General features: G+C 44.4%; 2 protein-coding genes across 4 annotated transcripts; one reads left to right on the top strand and one right to left on the bottom strand.

Annotated features, from left to right (window-relative positions):
* Positions 1 to 337: 337 nt before the first annotated feature.
* Positions 338 to 20027, bottom strand: ilk (integrin-linked kinase). 2 transcript variants are annotated; one of them, XM_088300582.1, is made up of 14 exons: positions 18721 to 20027; positions 16342 to 16478; positions 10454 to 10672; positions 6347 to 6512; positions 5115 to 5210; positions 4923 to 5019; positions 4756 to 4839; positions 4045 to 4130; positions 3641 to 3750; positions 2853 to 2980; positions 2646 to 2767; positions 2440 to 2539; positions 1840 to 1970; positions 338 to 1239 (listed from the first exon to the last, which is right to left on the bottom strand). In XM_088300582.1, the coding sequence occupies exons 3-14, from the start codon at positions 10540 to 10542 to the stop codon at positions 1090 to 1092; spliced, it is 1359 nt and encodes a 452-aa protein (XP_088156708.1). In that variant the 5' UTR covers positions 10543 to 10672; positions 16342 to 16478; positions 18721 to 20027; the 3' UTR covers positions 338 to 1089. The 2 variants fall into 2 exon arrangements, with proteins under 2 accessions (XP_088156708.1, XP_088156707.1); XM_088300581.1 differs by lacking the exons at positions 16342 to 16478; positions 18721 to 20027 and adding an exon at positions 11937 to 12171.
* On the top strand, positions 13351 to 17703 carry rrp8 (ribosomal RNA processing 8). 2 transcript variants are annotated; one of them, XM_088300580.1, is made up of 8 exons: positions 13351 to 13552; positions 13626 to 13734; positions 14038 to 14302; positions 14871 to 15600; positions 16184 to 16313; positions 16384 to 16490; positions 16648 to 16744; positions 17335 to 17703. In XM_088300580.1, exons 2-8 carry the CDS (start codon positions 13639 to 13641, stop codon positions 17446 to 17448), a joined length of 1539 nt encoding a protein of 512 aa, XP_088156706.1. In that variant the 5' UTR covers positions 13351 to 13552; positions 13626 to 13638; the 3' UTR covers positions 17449 to 17703. The 2 variants fall into 2 exon arrangements, with proteins under 2 accessions (XP_088156706.1, XP_088156705.1); XM_088300579.1 differs by having other exon boundaries at positions 14835 to 15600.
* Positions 20028 to 21083: the final 1056 nt, after the last annotated feature.

Genomic DNA, 21083 nt, shown 5'->3' with positions numbered 1-21083 from the left:
ATCAATTTGTCCGATTTAAATGGTGTTTCGTTACCTCTTCTGTGCGCCCTTTCAACATCTAAACAGCATAACACAACTGAAGTCTCTTGATAAAAATACGTATTTTGAAATAACGATTCCAATGATGCCAATAATTCCCAATGTAATTTTTTTTTTTTTAAGTTAAACATTGAATAGAATTGTGTTTTACACTTCTTTGTCACTTCTATTCCAGAATATGGCTGTAATATAAGGTAGAAAGTGTCAAGAGTTGTGAATGATTACCCAATTTGCGGTATATTGCCAACTGTTGGCCACAAACCTTTTCCTGACTCCAGAACAAAACGAACACACCAAATCAATTCATACTTTTCAATTTAATATATAGATATAAATACATTTGTATAGGTCGCTTTTGATTTTGGCATGGACGCAAAGTAGTAATCTGATGTAGGCACAGAAATGACAAGATAGATGAGTGTGTGAGGAGAAGACAAAAGAAAATGTAATGGCCTGCAGGATACAATGAAAAAAAAAATGACAGTAAGGAAAATAAAAATAAAACCCTTTGATACCATCCACAGGTTATTCAGCTACATGTATGCAGTCTATATGATTACAGTCAAATTAAAAACAAAACATGAAAAACACTTAAAGGGCAAGTCAACCCCCAAAAAATCTTTGCAATAAAATGTTTTATGTGGCTTTACTAATCAAAACCTGACATTCTGATTAATTTTGTGGAATACGAGTTATTATGACTCAGGGTCAGAAAGCAGGTGAGTCGTGATTGGTCCTTCGCTGAGCCCTGAACAACTGCGATATCATCTTCAGTTACAAGACAAAATGGCCGCCCCCGGAGATGGCTTAAAGTGGGTAGCTTTTACTGCTTAACTCATATTCCAGTCATGTTTTGATTAGTAAAGGCGCAGAAAACATTTTATTGCAAAGATTTTTGGGGGGTTGACTTTCCCTTTAAGACAAATAAATGACTGCTGTTGGATGGGAGTGGTGACGGTGCTCAATGCTGCAGTAAGAAAAATAGTTTAAGGCAACATCCCGAGGGGGGGGGGCGGTGAAAGGTCCGTTGTTTTTTTTTTTTTTTTTTTTTTACTTGTCCTGCATTTTCTCCAGAATCGGCACAATCATGTCAAACTTGGGCCTCTTGGCCGGGTCCTCGTTCATGCAGATCTTCATCAGCTTGCAGATGTGTGGCGAGATGCCGGGAGGGATGGTGGGCCTCAAGCCCTCCAAGGCAACCTGAAGGGGAAACCAGACCATTACAAATATTCATCAGAGTTGGACAGACTAGTCAACAAATCAACTCGATTACTTCACAATCACGTTTGAAGCGTGACATTATTAGTCAATCATATTTTGGTTTTGTGGAGGAAGCAGAGATTTTATTTGTAGTTGACTTGATTGAAAGGGAAAAGGACATGAACCCTTTGGAATTTCATAAAATTCTACACGACTTGCCATAAATTGTGTTGAAATATCTAGTACCACACAAATTTTTTCATAATTTCATTGAATTATGTAAACATCGAAAGGACAGGTGGGGGATAAAAAAAAGGACGTTAAGCCTTCAATTTTGTAAGACATCTGGCCTAAGTACTTCAGCCAATCAGGATGAATTTTGGACACTTCCTCTTTACCAAAAAAATGTTGCAAGATTCCTGGGACGTCTGAGCTAAAAAGTTCTTGAGGTCAAGCCGCGATACCTCAATGGGGTTGAGGGCAGGACTTTATTTCAAAAAGGTTCCAAACGCATGTACGGAATGAAGCGGAGAGGTCAACTTTTGTCCTTGAGACGCACGAGCGGCCGGTAAAGAATCTCTTCCAGCCATCTTTGCTGACCTTCATGCCAATTTCCATGTTGGAGAGGTCCGCGAAGGGCACCTCCCTGGTCACCAGCTCCCACAGCAGCACGGCGAAGCTCCACATGTCCGCCGACCGCCGGTTGATCTCTTCCGGCTTTTTCTGCAAGGCTGCAAAACAAGAAAAAAAAAAACATAAAATAGCCACGCCAAGACATTTGAGCCGGCGTGCAGGTGGACCAAATGTTATCCCTCCTTAGATTTGTTTCTCCAAAATGAAATCAGATAAAATTCTTTGCTCAATATCTCAAAGTGCAAGAAGAGTCCGCCCACGGCATTTGCCAGCCCCCCCCCCTAATTTAATGCAACGGTCCCACAAAAACGATTTTGCATTCGGCATTGTTTTCTGGTGTAACTGTTTACTGTCGCGATTACACTTCCACAGTTCACGAGCTGACAAATATGGAGCCGTGCTGCTCTGGATGCTCTTTGTGAAGAGGCGTTCACCGCTTCCATTTTCTTTCCTAAGACATCTCTGGAGGACATCAGAGAGAGATTTCATTTTGGTGTCTCCGGCCCACAAAAGTGATCACTCATGTTCAAGTTGTCACTTTGGATGCAAGTGTTCCACATCACGCACCCTCAGGGGCCACCCAAGCGGGCGAGTACATCCTGCCAGGACACTGAAAGGAGAACTTGACGTCCGCCATGCTGATCCGGGCTGTCATGTCTTCATCGATCTGCGAAGCAAACAAGAGGAAGACGTCACCGCTGAGTGAAAGCGACATGCGGCGCGCCTTCACGGACCGAACGGAGCCCGTTAACGCCTCGGCAACGTCTTCTCACCATGATGCTCTTGCTGTTCAGATAGTGTCGAGGGATCATGGGCTCCAGCGTGTGCAAGAAGGCCATCCCGCAGGCAATGTCCAGAGCAAACTTCACCGCTTGCGTCTGGTCCACCACAAAGTCTGACGGCGGGACGACACGCCGACGTCAGCAAAACGTCATCGGGATCACGGCCGCTGTGCGCCGGCGTGACGGCAAAGTACTCACTGGTGCCCTCGTGCAGCACGTTGTAGAGGGAGCCGTACGGCATCCAGTGTGTGATGATGATGGGGTGAGGGGCCGGCGGAGACTGACACGCCCCCAACATGGGGAGGACATTCGGGTGGGAGAAGATCCTAGAATGGTGACGACAAGACGGGACGGCTGACATCAACCAGGAGTGTGAGACACAAAAACTTTTCAGCATGACGATTAAACGACGCTTTCGATGTCGTTCAACCAAAACGGAGCATTTGAGAAAGCGGGAAATTCTTGCTTGGTTGACGACTTTCAACCGCCGTAGTTGCAATGCGTGAAGTGCACGTCCGCAAGCGAGATGGAAGAAGTTGAAAATTCAACAGGTCAGGTGATTCCAAAATAGTCACGGCTACCCACGTTCAACATCGATGAACTCTTTTTGACGCCGACATTGCTAGCCTGCCGTCGGGCTAACGTTAGCAAGCAAGGCTAGTCCCCATAAGATAACCCAAGCAAACATTTTACACATGCTTAGAACATTTTCCGAACGTCAGTCTACTTTCACTCGATTTAACCTCGCACTCACAGGTTGCGCTGGATTCCTGATGATTTTTATTGATTATGATCCATTATTTTATTGGAACGGGAGAATAAAAGAGTTGAACAACATTTTGGGGCTGCTTTAACAAGTTTCTGCCACCCGCAAGTACCCCGGCAGGCGTCTGATTCCTCCAGTTTACGAGCGTGAACAAAAGGTGGACGCAGTGCGCAAATTGCACAAATCTGAAGAATAGAGCAAACAAATGTGAGAGCAGCACCTGAGTTTGGGATACTCCTCGTTGAAGTCTCTGCTTTTCCTCGTGGTCCAGTCGCGGACCTTCAGCACTTTGACCACAATCTCGTTGCCTTGCCAGCGGCCTTGCCACAACTACACGTCATCCATAAAATGTTAAACAGGTCACAGACATATGGCACGTACAGCGAACCCCCGTCTAGACACGATTTGCCGTCGAAACTATTTGCTGAAAAAAAAAAAAGCATCTGCAGTAGAATATTTGCGTATTTTGTTTCTCTTTCTGTAAAGATGGCTCCAAAATGCCGACATTTTGAAGGAGCGTTTGAAAAGAGTGAAGCAATCGTAAACATCTTGGCCTGGACGCGTAAACCTTGCGAATTGTGAGGGTTCACTGTGCAAAGACGGCGAGATAGGTTAGCAACGTACCTCTCCGGACTGGTTCTCGTTTATTCGCGCCAGGAGAGAGAGCTGTTTATAGTCGATGCCCGCTTGTTTGTTCAAAGTTCCATTGCCTACAAAGAGAAGAATTAAAAATGACAATTTAGAGACCAATAGAGGCAAATTTTAATCATGCCATAAACGGAAAGTCCGCTTCACGCCAATGGCGGCCACTCCGCTCGCTCTACTTTTTGTTTGAATTTGAACATGTTTATGGTCTAAGATAAACAAAAGCCTTTAATTGCTGCAAAGCCGAAAAGGATGTTCTATAAGAATATGCTTAAAAGGAATTTCAACAAAATGGAGTTTTTATTTGTCAAAATTTCGATGCCATTATTTTCAGCGTCAGTTGTCGGCCTCCTCCACGACTAAATAATGTGCGTTGGTATCAGGCTGGATATATAAATAACTATTGGTGTAGCTCTCACATTAAAGGAAAAAAAATAACAGGTTTCTAATGCGTAATTACTTTCAGTGCATTAGTATTTGTGTCGTGAATGGGAGAATAATTGTCTGAAAAGGCATGGGCTACTACGGCTCTCCATGCCCAAATGTGACAGCGTTACACTTCCCTTGTGGCGCAATTATTTTAATTTCATTCAAGTGGTCAGAAGCTCACTTGCAACTAAAAAGTTGGACACATAAAAAAAAACCGAAAAAAGTCCACCAATGAGCTCGAGCGACGTGTTCTGCACTCACGTGGTCGTGTTCTGGTGGTGCCTTTCCAAAAGGTGTCCTTAAAGGGGATTTTGGTCAAGTTCTGTCCCATTTTCTCCGCTTTTTCTGCACAACAAAAGACGAACGAACATGAACACAGCACGGCGCGGGCCAACAGTAATTTGTAAGCAACGGGCCTGATGGGAGACCTTTGAGCAGCTCTTGCAGGTGCGGTTTGGCTTTGTCCACGGGGGTTTCCCCATATTTGTTGCAGATGCTCACCTGAGCCCCGTTGTGGACAAGGTCCTGCCAGGTGGGTACAAAAAAAAGAAAATAAAGGAGCCGGTCATTGTGAAAGCGTGAACAAAATGAGCTTTGAGGCCACCGGGAGGCGCACAAACCTCTGCCACCAAGTCTTGTCCCCAGAAGCAGGCATAATGCAGCGGCGTGTTTCCGTGTTCGTTGGCGGCGTTGGTGTCCGCTTTGCACTGAATCAGCTGCAAATGCAAACACAGGAAGAGACGTCAAAGACGACCGTCGCGTCGCTTTGCGTTTGAGCTGCATAAAGCGCATGCACAAAGGATTCCTCACATTGCGTCCGTGTGTGTTGCCTTGAGACATGCCGAATATTAAAGCCGCCCAGCAGGCAGTGTTTCTAATTCCGACCCCCCCATCTGAGACTAACGAGCGCTGCCAACAATGCCGACACCTGACAGACTACGACAGGTTGACGGCGTGTACTGCAAAGGCCCAGTCCGCAGTGATCTGCGATAAATCTCTGCACATGTCATCTAAAAAAAGAAAAAAAAGCGATCCTGAACATGTAACAAAAAAAAATAAACACAGAGAGGAACGTTGCAGTTAAGTTGTTGGATGTTCTTTTGACATTTGTCGCTCTGAGCCATGAGCGGCTACTCCAAGTTCTGTTTTGACACAATTACTCACGCTTATAACGCCAGTTGGAAATTCGCCAAGGCTCTTAAAGTTGTTTGTTAAATTCAGCTAAAATGGGAAAGCATATATTTGTTCCCAGCTATGAAAAGATGTTGCATTGACATTTTGTCCAGTAGATGGCGCTAATGTAAAAAAATGTCACTGATTGTTAGCGTTTTTTTTTTGTTTTTTTTCGTATTCAAAGTGCTGCACCTCCTGATGCAAGGACACTTGCACATCATGGCAACGGCTGGGGATCAAACCCGCAACCTCTGGGCGGGGAGATGACCACTCGACCACGGAGCCATGCCGCCCAAAAAGGGCAGCACAATATATTGAAAAATATCGATATGGTGATAATTGCAAAGACGAGCAATAATTTCCTTTAAATTTGAATTAAATTTTCTTACCAGTCAGCTACAAACTTAAATTTGCATGGCCACCCGATAGTTGAACATTATCTTAGACAATTACAATTAATTAGCCAAGAACACTTTGAACTTGCTTATTTTTCTCTCATTAGACAAAAATGTCATTTCTTTGGTTACACGTTAAATATCGCAATAATATTGATAGCGTACATCTCGTTTAACCAATATTGTTCAGCTCCACTCTAAATTTGATAAACGCAACATGAACGAGACAAGACGGTCAGACGAGTCACCGCGCGCGCGTGTGCGCGACCCGCATCGTCCAGTACCTTGCCCACAATGTCGCGATGTCCGTGGCTGGCGGCCAGGTGCAGGGGCGTGTCATCCCCGCGGTTCATGACGTTGATGCGGGCGCCTCGCATGATGAGCATGTCCACCACGCTGCAGCGGCCCTCCCGGCACGCCCAGTGCAGAGGGCTGAAGCCGTGGTCGTCCCTGCAACGTCACAAACGCCGGCGTGAACGCACACGCAGCGGGCTCGACTTCACTGTGTTGGGAGAACGGGGACGCGCCTTTTGGAATTGTCATTCTCAAATGCAAAGAGGAGGTCACAAAACGCCCACTGGGTTTATATAATGATGCGATACGATGTCAGTTGAAATCATGTGAGAGTTTATTTTCAACACGCATATCACTTGACTTCCTGCTTCACAATCCACACTGGCCATCGTCATTATTGAGTGACACCGCGAGCGACGCAGGAAGACTTCGGGTGACTTCTGTGGCAGATGAATGACAGAATCAATTCAGTCCTTCGAAGGATCCCGAGAGCTCCGTCTGCTCGATATCAATGTGTGATTCTTTTTTTTTTTTCATTGCTCCAGCGGCTTTGCTCGCCTCCTCTGTAGCCTCAAATTCAAGTCACGCACACACAGCAGCACCACAACAACCCCAACGAGAACTGAAGGCGCATTATGAAGGAATCTCAACCTTCCGCCCACGCCTCGAGTTACGCTGGCTTGTGGTAACACGTCCTGCGCGGTTGCGTCGAGGTCCCGCACAGACCCTCTCAGTCCCACGACACAAGTCTATCTGTGCATCGGGAGGGAGGAGGGTCATTTCCTGTCGGAGCAAAAAGGCCAAACCCTAAAAACTAATTAGCTCAACTTTATGATGCCCCGGAAGGAAGTCTTGATGCTTCTGGAAGCAAGATCTTGACTCCAAGCAAAATGAGGCCATTAAGGAGAGTTGTGTGGAGACCACCACCGACGAGCGACCATTATTTCGAAACATCTTCAGCCAATGTGCCAAGTAGGACCTCGCGTCGTTTCTGCCCCACATTTCAAGTCGATCCGAGTCAAGTTGGAAACGTGTCAATTTGTGCCCATGAGTCGAGTGTCCCGAGCCAAATCGATTTTTAAGTAAAAGCATCGCAAGAATCAAGTTAGCCCATGTCAGCCCGTGTCAAGTTGTTTCGTCCCAGCGTCAAGTCAAATTCATCGAAATTCAATTCCCATTATTCAAACCTATTGAAACAGTTCCATGGCAATTGCAAAAAGTGCATCACCGGTAAACGCCAAAGAACTATGTTTGTTTAGACAAGGAAACCATTCATGAATTTATTCATTTGCAAGACTTTTTCTTTTAAAATAAATATTAATTTTGCTTGGTCCAAAAGGAACTTGCATGATTCTAGTGTTTCAAAGAAAAAAAGAAAAATCTTCACATTTTCTACGCCTAAACGTCGTCTAGTTTTGTACCAAAAAAGGAAATGATTGTTTGAATAATCGTGACTTCAATTCTTACCAAAGTTTTTTCCATAATCGAGCAGCCCTCGGGCCTTCTTTTTGTTTCAGTTGGGCTGCGCGCTGTCAATTCATGCGAGCTTGTTAGGCCACAGTGTCAACTTGGCCCAAAGTCTCTCTCCCGTGTGCCATGTCAGTTGTGTGTCGAAAAGACCACCGTGTCGCGCCATTTGTCAACTCCTCCCACATGTCAACTCAGCCCACGCGTCAATTTCAAGTCACGTCTCCATTCAGACCACATTTCGAGTTTGGTCCTGCATCAAGTCCACTTGTGTCAAGCTCTTTTTAAAAAGTTTCTCCGTTGCATTACAACTTTATTTATATCGCGCATTTCACAACAACTGGAGCTGCAACATACGATGTCATACATTTAAAAGTACAACTTGAAATCTTGCTAATTGATGAACAAAACAAAATGTCAACATTTACTTTTCTCCTCCTGTGAGCATAACTTTCAGAGCATGGCACTTTCAAGCTCTCCAGTTTCTCGTGCGTCTTTCCACCGCGGCAGACTTTTCCGAGCTCGATTTTCCCTTTGCGCTCGACTCGCTCCGCACATTTTCTTCCCCCTCCCACTCGAAGCCCCTCCTGGCCGACTGCGCTCATTTATTTCAGGCGCTTCCACCTGCCAACGAGCCTCAGTCTGGCAGATGCCAAAGAAAGAAGGCGTCAACGCCAGCTCTTCAAACGGCTCGGTTACATCCGAGGAAATGAGCGCCACTCGACGATAAAGGATGATTCATTCCGTTTTACCAATGACTAAGTAAACGGATCCCTCTCGACCGCGTCGCACCAATTTCGACGGACTTTCATTCATAAAAAGTGTCAGCGCCAATTACGGCGGCCACTAAATGTTCACTCCCCGCCGCGCTGACAAAAGGAGTTATATATAAAATCAGGAATCACCCCGTAAACCTCCCACCGTCCCAAACAAGGAGCCTTCCCTCCGCATAGATCTGCCGGCGCCGAAGCAGAAGGCCCAACGATAGCAGAACGACGCAGTGAGGGCGAGTGAAGGAGGGTTCAAGCCTTCAAGCGCAGCAGCTGAAGGTTTGAGCACAAACTAAAGAAGAACAGCCGCCTTCCAACCACTGGAATAAAGAGGAATGTCGGAAAAGGAACCGCATTGGAAGGGGGGTGATGCGCATTCCACGCACACTTGTCTGTCTGGCCAAACACGACTTGGACAGTCGTCCTGCTGGGTGAGAGTGCGAGGGGGGCTGCCTGCGTGTTATTCCTTGTAAGGAGATTCAGCGACAACGCTTTGCCGGCAGCAGCGTAAACAATCTAGGCGGACGTGAAGTATTTCACGCAGAAATTTGGTCAAACACTATCCGAATTATAGACCGTCAAACGACAACTTTAATAATGAAAATGGAAGATTTTTCCTGAGGCGGGTGCTAATTAGTCGTGCTCTAGTAATCAACCGTTTTTTGTCATCAATTGCTTATTCTGTTTTGTTTTTCTTTAAACTCAAAGATGGCGGCCACGTCACGTTGCTAATTGTAGTAAGGGGGATGTGTCAATTAAAGAGAAAACGCTTATTTATTGAGGGTTCAAAGTGCAACGATTAATCGTCAACTAATTGATCATCAAATGAATGGAAATTTTTTGTTCCCTGAAATTGTCCAAATCCTCAGAATTTTGACCTCTTGACAGCAAATATTCGCTCATCTATTTAGTCCTCCGTGAAAGAAGACTATAGCGTTAAATCAATGTGAGATATTTGCTTTTATTTTATTAGCATTATTTTATCCGATTCTCTGACATGCTCAGGACCAAACCAACAGTGTCAGAAGATAACCATTTTGAGATTTTTGTGGTGTTTGGGGTGGCTGGAATGCATTTTTTCCAAACGGAAACACACTTTGAGATATGAGCGATTTGAGTTACAAGCTTAGTCACGGAAAGACAAGTCATCAAGATATTGTTGCATCTTGCGGATTTTTACAACAAAAAAAGCCAAGTTTGAACTTTGATGATCATGGAAGCGTTTTGTAACGTGAGAAGCACATTTTTCCCCAATCAAATGAATTGTACAGCCTTGTAATGTTATACCGACACGTGACGGAAAAGTGACGCATGCTCCTTGTGGCGATAAATCAGCCAGCCAGCGAGAAAGGAGCTCGACATGCTCATCAGCTAATGGAAAAGTGCGAATCCGGATGCATTTGATTGCTGCGGACGCCGTTCGGCGCTTGAATTGGGTCAAGAGAATCGTTGCCGAGTCTTCACTGCGTCAGTTCTGCAATGCTCACGGCAAGCTTCCTGCGCTGGTGTCACGCTTTGTGGAAGGGAATTCCCGACCTATAAACACGCGCTTCTGGGGAAGTGGGTTCAATCCCGGGCCAGTGGCCCCCAGGGGACAAACTAAGAGTCACTGCTTTACAAACGCCAAGTCTGTGGAGGAACCGTGCTGAAGTTTTCACATCACATCGTCATGGTGATAATTTTCAACCTTGGCCAACTCACCAATTTAAGGAAATTGCAGCCCATTCCAACCACGCATATAAAATGCAGCTTTTCCCTTCCTATTTTCCACATCAATTCAAGTTCATGCAAACAACATTGAATCGTCAATTTTCCAGGAAGTAGTCCCTTTTCAAGCACCTACAACAAACGGCATCTCACCCTTGGTTGAGGTCATTTTCCGTGTTGTCCAGCCAGAGGCGGACGGCCACTGCGTTGCCTTCCCGACACTGCGTGAAGATGTCGTCCATTTTGGGACGTTAACCTGAGCGACGCGACGTGCAGCTGAGGCAGCAAGACGGAGGTTTCATCCGTCCCTCACCGGGGCCAGTGAGGGACACGACTGCTGAACCTCGGCGTGGGGGCGGCACTCGTGCAGGCCTGAAATGGAAAACGTGGAAAGAATTGTGTTGGAAAAAGTTGTGCTGATAGTTGGACCGAGACATATGGCTTTCAAATAAAATTGAGATTTCTAATTTCACCCTTCAAGAGGGAAATGACATTTTTCATGCACAAATTATAGTGCTAATGTTTCTTAAAAAAGTTGCCAAGAAACACAACCAAGGTTGAGCAATCCCATATGAGTTTGGGCAGACACACACTAACCATCACAAAAACTTGCAACATTTATAATTTATACAATTAATAGAATTGTATTTATAATTATTTATTGCACCGTATTATGAACTAAAATAATCTAAATTATAGAGCATGAGTAAAGTAAGTAGTATATGTAATCAAGAATAATTAAGGAGTGTAAGGAAAGATTCAACACTAATTTGAATTTTTAATTACTTTACCACAGATTCTTCCAGCAACGAACTAAAAGTTACAGTTGACGATCACATAGCAACGCGGGAACATGAGCACATCTTTCAAATGGTTTGTGATGACTTTAATCACTTGCAACAACAAACTCCTCAAGAGCAAAACACAGGCTCATTTGAGGCATAACTTGAAGCAAATTGCATTTTTAAATTACTTCAATAAAAAGTAAGTATGCTACACTGTTGCTCATTGGCAAACAAATTCAACCAAATATTTGCAAGTTGTTGCTTCCTTAAAAGGGAGGAATTGCTGTTGTTTGCTCGTGACCGCAACTTAAATGTGCTCATCACTTCAAGCAAAATAAAAAGGACCAAAAGATCTTGTTGAAAGTGGGACAGATTATTGAGTACAATCAGAACTTGCGCTAAAGTGAGTTGATTTTGATTTGTGTTGGACATTCAAAGACTCCGAGTCACAGAATGGTCGTAACATTGTAAGGCGGTTAAATATCGTCCAAACAAGTTGAAATCGTTAAATTATTGTCGATATGAGGGCAAAGTTTAATGACCATTTTGTCTGACTTGCGACGCCTGCTATGGCGCAAAAACGGGCTTTGGGGGGCGGTTTGCTCAGAAACAAGCAAACTTGTTGATTTCCACGCAACGAGACCAGAACACGGAGCGCCCAAGTAAAGAGGAAACAAAAAAAAACATTTTGGCAACTGTAGCCTCGCAAGCTAACCTCCATTCTTGTTCATGACGGCCCGTTTCTTTCATCGGCAATTGTAGCACAGCCACAAAAGTCGGCGTCGGTTCGCCGTTTAACAAACACGACCGGCGACCTAATGTTACCAGAACATTCCGAGGCGATGACTTACCAAAACTATAGATGTGAAAGGAGACCACGGGAGAAGTTTATCGAGATGTTCTTTCGCGTTTCGGAGAGACTGAGCGACGGCGACTGCCTACGTCCACACCCTCACTTGGGGAAGGACAAGCTACTCCGCTACTCCGCTACTCGGCTACTCGGCTACTCGGCTGTGTCACCCGGAAAAGGCACTGCGCCCTCTATAAGCCGTGTGGAGAATTGCATCAAATAATATACCCTCAGGGGATGGATCTTAAGAGCTCGATTGATGACTTCGAATGTCAATCACCAATCACCCCTCAAACCCTTAGGCACTATAATGATCACAATATATGCACAATAGCTGTTCATTCATTCTTTGAGGCGATTCGGTCGAAATGTAATGTATCTGATTGCTGGCCGCAGACCGCTTAATGGCACGCCCCCCGACTGCCCGGTAACGACACGCCCCTACACGTTACGAGTCGTCAAAGGACTAAAGGCATAATAGTTTTAATAATAATAATAATAATATTCCCTTTATTAGTCCCACAATGGAAATTCGAGATTCGAACCCAGGCCTCCTGGGGAGACTGGGTCCTGAAGGCGGCGCCTTAGACCACTCGGCCATCCTGACAAATGTGTACTTTATGCTGCATGTATGCCATGCAAATATTTTAAAGGTATTTACCATATATAAAACTATGTGGATTTTTGCTATAAGTGTTTGTAATTTTTACCTGCTACCTGTTAAGGCTTATCCATCCATTCCCCAAAACAACTTCTTTTTAGAATTTTCCAAAAGTGTAGTCACCTAAAATTTTATTTTATACAAAACTATGTTGTTTTTGTAAGAGGTATTTCATTTCCATTTTGTTCACAAAACTATGCATTTTTGTATAATATTCAGTGCAATTTTCACTTTCTTCTAAAAATACACTCCCAAAACATGAATCAAACCACTTTTATCATGTCCAGCTATGCTGAATCGATGCCAAATATAGAAGCCAAGATAAGGTATTAAGACAATGTACAAGACCATTTTTTGCAGCTCATAATTTACTGCAATATATGTTCAACTTTCCTTATACGCGTTTAGAATTATGCGCCAATATGTGTTTCAATAGCAAGGGCACAGTTTACAAAACTGAATACTACATGCAAATGTTGGTTTCAGTATCTTAAAATAGTTATTTGTATTTCGGTTTCTTTTAAGAGGCAAGTTTTTCACTATGTCGCTCCTGTAATACAGAAACATTGGACTCAACACGAGCTAAAATTGTTGTTTGCTTTCTGTTTCAAAGAATGCCTGGTTAAAAAATACATACTGATATACCGAACGGTTTATATTATACAAAGTAGTTGCACTGTATCATCATCATATGCTGTACATTTGAAAGAAAAAAAAACTGTAGCAGAGACACCTCCCCTGTCCCTGACGTCATCAACGCGCGCCGACTGACTGTTTTGCTTCGTCCACGCGTGTGCAAACTGAGCGACAAACGTGGTCCAAAATGGTTCAGAAAGTGTGATGTGGTATATATATACACTTCTAATTAAACATATGCCACATAATATACTTTACTGCATTTGGTGATAAGCTTGCAGTTTTCGTCAATTGTCGACTAATTGACACGTCGTGGACTGGTGAGTAAAATTGGAGCCGATTGTGAGTGTAGTACTAAGCCTTACTTTAAAATGTATGTTCGGCAACATGCAGAGTTTGGGGAAATATGTTTAATGAGGACGAAGACTGGAATGACGCCGGCGACGTCTTCAGTCAAAGTGTTGTGAAAAACAAGTCAAACGGCAACAGCACCCATGTAAAGGTATGTCATGATGTGTGTGCAGTCAGCACAACGATCACAAGTGTTAGTGATTCGCACACTCCGAAAATATTCAGCATCACAAATACAGAGATAGACATTTCTGTCGAGACATTTATTTACTGAAATGCAAAACGTACCAACCGTTTATTAAAGCTTGCGTGGCCAAGATGTGCGTGTCAATCATAGTAAAAGGTCATTTAATCCCTCCTGTGGAACCAACTATTATTACTTACCTGAAGAGAAAAGGGGATGTATATTTGGGCTTACAGTTGCCACATCCTGTGCATTTTCCATTCTGCTTAGTCCAAACAGGTGGGAAAGAAGAGTCTCATGCGGACGCTGCAGACGTTGGGATCGATACCAGATTGGAAGGGCGACGAACGGCGACAGTCTGACAGTGACAGCGAAGACGGCGTGGCACACACCAAGAAGAAGAAGAAGAAAAAGAAGAAGAAAATCAGGAAGAGGACAAACCAAGCCAGTGTGACAAGAGGAGAGCAGGAGAACAACACAGAGGTCAAGGAAGAGAAAAGTGTCACCAAGAACAAGAAAGTGGAAAAGACAAATGGTGAGTGTTTGCCATTAGAAATTCAACATACCCGTCGTTCCCCTTTGAAATATTGGAAACGTGAAACCTCTGTTGTGGCGCTAGACTGAAAAGCAGTTGGGCTTTACATGATATCTCCAGATGAACGTGACACAAACCACCAGTAGCATCCTTTGTAACAAAAGTGAGATATTCTTCAAATAAATGAATGTGGACGAGACTTAAATTGAAAATCCATTGCTTGCAATAACTGCATCAGGCCTGACACTCATTGAGATCTGCATTCAAGTTGATTTTCTGAAGAGAACCAAATATTTTGCTGTTTGTGCTTTTTCTACAAAAGACATGCTTTTATTTTGGGGGAATTTTTTTTTTTTGTCACGGGCCAAACCGGAAACAAAATCATAACGCAGATGTGGGAATTTTCTGCAATGCCAATTTGAAATCTAAGAGTAAAAGAATGGGAATTCAAATGTCTTATTTGATTAATTGACAAAATAATCAACAGATTAATCGATTTGATTATGTGCAATAAAGTTTCAATCATTTGCAGAGGAGCATAAATCATGGAAAGATGTCTTTTTGAAAGGTGTCCCGAAGAGCAAAAATGCACCTGCAGTTGAGTCGGAGAGCAAAGCAACCCCGCAGAAGCCAGCCGGCGATGCCCCCAAGCTCAGCAGGCAGCAGTGGAAAAACAAAATGAAGAACAAGAAGAAATGCAAAAATAAATACAAGCAGAATAAACCTCAAGAGGAAGTCGAGAAGGACGATAAACCTCTGCCGACGGCGCATTCGCACATGGATAGTGGCAAACTAGTCCAAGCGCCGGACAAGAAAATGCTGCCGCAGAAAAGGAAAAAGACAGATGAGGACGACGCCGCGGAGACGTCAGACAATAAAATTGTCAAGAAGAAGGAAAGAGGAAAAACCGGCGACGGATCCATACGGGATTCCCACACACATGAACAAAAAGCCGAGTGGCTGAAACGCCAGCACCTCCGGAAGCTTCTCCGGCCGCCGCAGGAAGCGCCTCAGGAACCCGTTTGGCAGGAGGCGCCGAAGGAGGCCGTTTCGGAGAAGGCCAAGGGTGCGACAGAGGACCGCTCGAGCTCACTGCGCTCGCGCATGGAGCGGCGCCTGGAAGCGGCGCGCTTCCGCTACATCAACCAGTTGCTGTACAGCAGCACGAGCGGCGAGGCCAAGCGCATGTTCCAGCAGGACCCGCAGGCCTTCGGGATCTACCACCGGGGCTTCACGGCGCAGGTGCGCTGCTGGCCCAGCAACCCCGTGGACGCCATCATCGCCTACATTCACAAGAAGTAAGCAGCAGACGCCAGCGTGGAGCGAACACCAAACGAGTTTTTAGCATTTGGCCTCCAAGTACGTTGAAACCTAGTTGCAAATACGTGCCGGTCCACGATTTGCTACTTTCGGAGTCACGTCGGTTACTTTACATTGGCTTTTGTTTTGGAGATAAATATTTTGGACAATTTATTGATTGACATTCCATTTGGAGAAAACCGAGTAGTACAACGTCCGCGTGGTCACACATGATGCGCCAAAGAAAATTGGTTAACAGATTCTTTTTTTTTGGGATTGATTAATTTGTTTTGGCGGTTTACAAGTTGTATTTTGGCTGCTCCTAAAAGTAGCGTTTGCATAAAAAAAAGGGTTGTTTACTGCTAATATTTCCTAATTTGCTTACATTTAGCTTGCTATTCACCTGAAATATGATCTGCATTGAGGAGCTTCTCTGCAGAATGACGCTGAATACGACTTGGACAAACAAATAGAACCTCATCATAGTTGGAGCATCGAGTGGCTGTCTAAAGCCAGCCATTAATCTTTTTTTTTTTTTGTCCGTTTGTCCACGTAAGACTTTTTGCGTGTGTTTGTTTTCAGACCTCCGTCACTGGTGGTGGCCGACTTTGGTTGCGGCGACTGTAAGATCGCCCTCAGCGTCAAGAACAAAGTGCACAGCTTCGACTTGGTGGCGACTTGCGACCTGGTGGCGGCCTGCGACATGGCCCATGTGAGTGTGGGTGCGCGCGTCCACAAACCTGCTCACACCAACGACGTCTCTGTCCGCCTCCTCCCCGCAGGTGCCGCTGAAGGACAGTTCGGTGGACATCGCCGTCTTCTGCCTGTCGCTGATGGGAACCAACCTGGCGGCCTTCCTCGTCGAGGCCAACCGAGTCTTGAAAAGAGGGTAAATTCATTCATTCAACTCTTTGGGCAATTTGCCGCAAAAACAAACCCGGACCAAAACTCACTACCGTTCTCTTCTTGCTTATTGCGTTATTTAAAAAAAAAACTTCGAGTTCTCCGTTTCAAAAACGGGAATAATGCACGTGTGTGTTTTTAAGGGGCGTGCTGAAAATCGCGGAGGTGGCGAGCAGGTTCGACAACGTGCGCAACTTTCTCACAGCGCTGGCCAGGCTCGGCTTCAAGATGGAGCATCAGGTGAGACGTGGCCTCGCTTGATTAGGCACATCCACCCGGTGTGCGTTTCAAAATGGACAGATGACACGTTGTTTTAGTGATAAAACACTCAATCTGGATTTCATTATTTTAAATTCCAATTCATTAAATTCTTATCGAGTGTTCTGTGGAGATCATCTCGTGTGCTTATCCAATGTCAATTATTTTTTTGATATTTTTGGTTTATTTTCATTTAGAAAATGACTGACAAGAAATTTAACAATGCAAAATGTAATCAATATTTTGCATTTCCGCTTTAAGTTATGCAATTTTTATTAAATTATTTGACTAGTATTCAGGATGGCAGAGTGGTCTAAGGCGCCGCGTTCAGGACCCAGTCTCCCCAGGAGGCCTGGGTTCGAATCTCGAATTTCCCCATTGTGGGACTAATAAAGGCAATATTATTATTATTAAATACCGCATTTACTATTAATAGGTTCACCAATACTTTTATAACATGTTTATATGTAGATGTGAAAAAAGTCTTTGTGTTAGAAATCATTCAAGCAATTATTTAACGAGAACCAGATAAAACAAATTAAGAGAGGACTGTTTTGCGTTGTCGCTTTCAGGAAACGGAGAACACTCATTTCTACACGTTCGACTTCATCAAGACGGGCGACGCGCCGGAAAAGGTGAAGAATTTTGGCTTGCAGCTGAAGCCCTGCTTGTACAAGAAGAGATGATTTTTTGTTTTTTATATATAAATTGACATTCAAGTACATGCTAGTTTTGTTTCCGTCTGTGCTTGGCTGCAAATGACAATTTAGCTTGGATGCGTTTATAGACTATAGATGATATGGTTGACATTTTTTTGTGTGTAATTTGTTGTCTTAAGTTTTTTTTTTTTTTGCATTTCCTTCAAATATTTTGGAAAATTGTATGATACCGTTCTATGTAAAATACGATGAACACCTGATTAAAGGCAGCATTTTATTCTACCATGAGAACGAAGTCTTAATGATCTCTTAGAAGAATGGAAGTGAAATTTTTTGTGACTTGCTGTGTATCAAATTTTATTTGATGATGATGAGGACAAGAGGAATGTAAATTGGTTGGATCATCTGCGCAATTTAGTTCCTAAACAGTGCAGAGCCGTTTTTAAATTATTGTTATTGCTGCAATTGTCAGCAATTGCCTCTAGGGGGCGGACCAACATGGGAAAAAAAAACACCTTACTCGGCTGTCCAGTTCTTTTTTGAATTACACATCTAGCCTCCTACAGTAATGACCTGTGTAAAAAAAAAATAAAAAACTACAATGGGAACAAAATAAAATGCAACCAAACGTTTTTTTATTTTCACAATTGCTTTTTTTTTCTCATATTTTCCACTCTTGTCACCAAGCCAACATATAAAGGAGCTTTTTTTTTTTTTTTTGGTAAGAATGGGAAATGGGTCGCACTTGCCCCCTGCAAAGGCCGCCATGCAGAAGGTCACGTGAGGCCAGGCCCACAATGTGCTCCTCATCAACACGGCGCAACGATGTGGCGTTGCCGCGTGGAAAGTTGTGCAAAGTGCAAACCATAAAGCGACTCGCGCACATCCCACATCAAATGACTCACTCGTTTTCTTTCCAACACCAAAATTAAGAAAGGATGGACTTCTTTCGAGTCTTAGGCCAAAGGCAGATTGAATTTGCGCATGGGAATGGCGTCTTTTTTGCGCCAAACTCACTCTGACTGAACTGAACCTTACCCTGGGCCTAACCTCAACAAGAACACTAAACCTGAACAGATAAACCCGGACTCCAAATCCTTATTACACCAATCCAATTACTTAAGCAGAATGTAAAAATCAAAATATCACAAAGACGACTGTTGTGGCGTCCAACAAAAATGAGGCCACGGCAAGCGAAGACAAGACAAGTTGAAACATTGATGACGCGCATCCCAACTATTACATCATCGCTATCTTGACGGTTGTTTACAGGTTTGTAGGAAAATGACAGGCACTTACTTCGTTTGCCATTCAAGGTCGCTGTCTCGGACTGATCAGCTCTCTCTCCGCAACACCAGTTGGTTGACGTTCGACGTTTGTTTCACTCGCAAGTCCATGACTCATGAATTCTTTCCCCCGAGGTGGATATTCCAGTGTAGTTTCAGCAAAGCACCAAAGCTAACACATCAGCCCGAGCTTTTTTTCATCGATGTCGAGATTGGTGTTTTTTTGTGGTGATGGTGGCAAAAAGAGCAGAGAAGCACGATGTGCACGAGTTTCCCCCCTCAAAAAAAAAAACTTCTTAAAAACGAAAACAAGTCAAATTACAAAACGAACAAAGTCCATCAAAATGAGATTCTAGTAACAAAAACAAACACTGAGCATAAACTCCCCACCCGCAAGAAAAGCTGCCTGATGACAATAACGAGGCACACCTGGATGGAGGAAGCTGATTGGTTGACACAAGGAACAGGTGGAAATGAAAACCTAACGAGTACAGGAGACAGGACATCAGAAAAAGGACACAGCGAAAAGATGACAAAATGAAATCGACTCTAAAGAAAGTCACCCAAAAACATCCTTCATCTCTCTGTGTGTGCACGCAAATGTGTATCCAAAATGGAGTCTTTGCCCGGCTGCAGTGAAAAAGTCATTTGTGGCTGCCGTTGACATTGCGACCCCCAAACATGGCCGTCGACCTCCGGCAGGTTCCAAAAGCCAAAACGACTGACGGAGACCACCCTGCACCGTCTTCGCGCTCGCTACTCAGCTCTGCTTGAACACTTTGTTCACTTTGCGCCGCTTAATGTCTTTTCCAGCAAATTAAGCGAGTGCAGGAAAAAAAAGGCGGCCTGTCACAACGTTCACACGCAACAAAACATCCGCCTCACAATTCTGAGGTTGGGGTTTGAAGTGTGTGTCTACACACATTTTGGGTGGGAAGTTTAAAAGCAAAATGTTTGTATTTTGGTTCTTCCTCTCCCTTTCTTCCCTCTATTCGGCCCTCAAATCTGATGTCGAAAGTCTCTCTCGCAAAAAGTCTCTGTGACTTCGCAATACGTCATCACGGGCCGTCCTTTGCTTCAAGAATCCGAATCCTGTTCATTTGAAATCACGTCACATCACGTCAAAAGTCTCGTTTGAGAAGCTCGCTGTCGCATATTCGTTTCCATTGAAATACTCGCGTGCTTTTGGTTTGGTGTCGCCATGACGACACAATCCTTCCCAATTTCGATGAGACCTTCATGTTCCGTGCGCGACATCTCCCCACCGAGCTCACGGAACAGCATCAAGCGAACGAAAAAAAACCCGTCGGCCTCGTGAGACGTGCTCTCCACGATGACTGGCAGGAGTTCCAAAGCGCCGGCTGCTCCCATGATGCTTTGCAGAAGGCACCCGAGCACGCCTTCACAAATGTGGGGAAAGATGACTCACACCGCAGACAGACGCTTTTGCAGTCATTTATCAACGGCGGAGAGCGACAGAGCCCGACTGCGAAGAAGCAGAAACGTCTTTCAGCCAAACGTAGGAGCTAACGCGCTAGCTAACATCGATGGAACGCCACGCTAACCCTTTTAGCATCCACAAACTTGCCCAAATCAGACCAAGCGCCTTGCGTCAAGGCTGAGACAAATTGATCTCGACACGAGCTATTCTCTCAACCAACGGGTCGGATGACCTCTGGCGCATTTCAGAGTGCATCTCAGCGCACCCTGCTGGCTTGAGTCCAAATTTTCTGTGCGCAGAATTGACTGTGTGCTCTCATTTTGAGAAATGCAGGCGAGAAAAGCCAAAATATGCTAGCTCGCGTCGCACAACTGCATTTGTGCGACGCGCCCATTCGTATGTGTTAAATACCAAAATAGCACCCACAACGCACGAAGCCGAAACCATTTTGGAGACATTTTTCTGCAAACTCATAATCGCCGGATGATGTGAACTTCAGCTAAGGTGGAAGTCCAATTTATTTATTGATTTTTTTTTTGCAAAACTTGTCCCTGGTTTGCGAGGGTTCCACTGCATTCCTTTCACTTTCCAGGGACGCTTTCAAGTCACGTCGCCGAGTGGCGCATTGACAAAGAAAGCAGCCCCCGTTCGCATGCGTCCAACCCGTCCGGAGAAGTCTCCGAGGGCCCGTAAAACAAGAGCGTGAGGATGCGGCCCAGAATTTCTTCCATCCAAAGTCAATATGTCGTCCGGTGAAATATAGCGTGCCTTCAGACACGCATGGAAGAAATAAACGCATTTCAAGTCGCTTTTATTGATACAGGTGCACTCGGACGGGTTTTGGTGCCTTTTTTCAGAAAAACATCTTTTTAAAGATTGCAATAAAAGTTTCCATTGAAGCGATGAAGCGACCCAAAAGGGACAAAAAGTCACAC

Source organism: Idiotropiscis lumnitzeri, chromosome 7, assembly GCF_059441095.1.
Source record: "Idiotropiscis lumnitzeri isolate Australia: NSW breed Sydney's pygmy pipehorse chromosome 7, RoL_Ilum_1.0, whole genome shotgun sequence".
Taxonomy (NCBI): domain Eukaryota; kingdom Metazoa; phylum Chordata; class Actinopteri; order Syngnathiformes; family Syngnathidae; genus Idiotropiscis; species Idiotropiscis lumnitzeri.
The sequence above is the reverse complement of the archived record's forward strand: the minus strand, read 5'-3'. Positions and strand labels throughout refer to the sequence as shown.

What these genes read in the sequence shown, in the direction of transcription:
- ilk (XM_088300582.1), bottom strand. Translation starts at nt 10,542, where the DNA reads ATGGACGACATCTTCACGCAGTGTCGGGAAGGCAACGCAGTGGCCGTC. An exon ending in TGAACAGCAAGAGCATCATG is followed by an intron (nt 2,540 to 2,645) that starts GTGAGAAGACGT and finishes TTTGCTTCGCAG; the next exon opens with ATCGATGAAGACATGACAGC. An exon ending in CGCTTGGGTGGCCCCTGAGG is followed by an intron (nt 1,971 to 2,439) that starts GTGCGTGATGTG and finishes CTTGTTTTGCAG; the next exon opens with CCTTGCAGAAAAAGCCGGAA.
- rrp8 (XM_088300579.1), top strand. Translation starts at nt 13,639, where the DNA reads ATGTTTAATGAGGACGAAGACTGGAATGACGCCGGCGACGTCTTCAGT. An exon ending in GAAAGTGGAAAAGACAAATG is followed by an intron (nt 14,303 to 14,834) that starts GTGAGTGTTTGC and finishes AATCATTTGCAG; the next exon opens with AGGAGCATAAATCATGGAAA. An exon ending in GCTTCAAGATGGAGCATCAG is followed by an intron (nt 16,745 to 17,334) that starts GTGAGACGTGGC and finishes TGTCGCTTTCAG; the next exon opens with GAAACGGAGAACACTCATTT.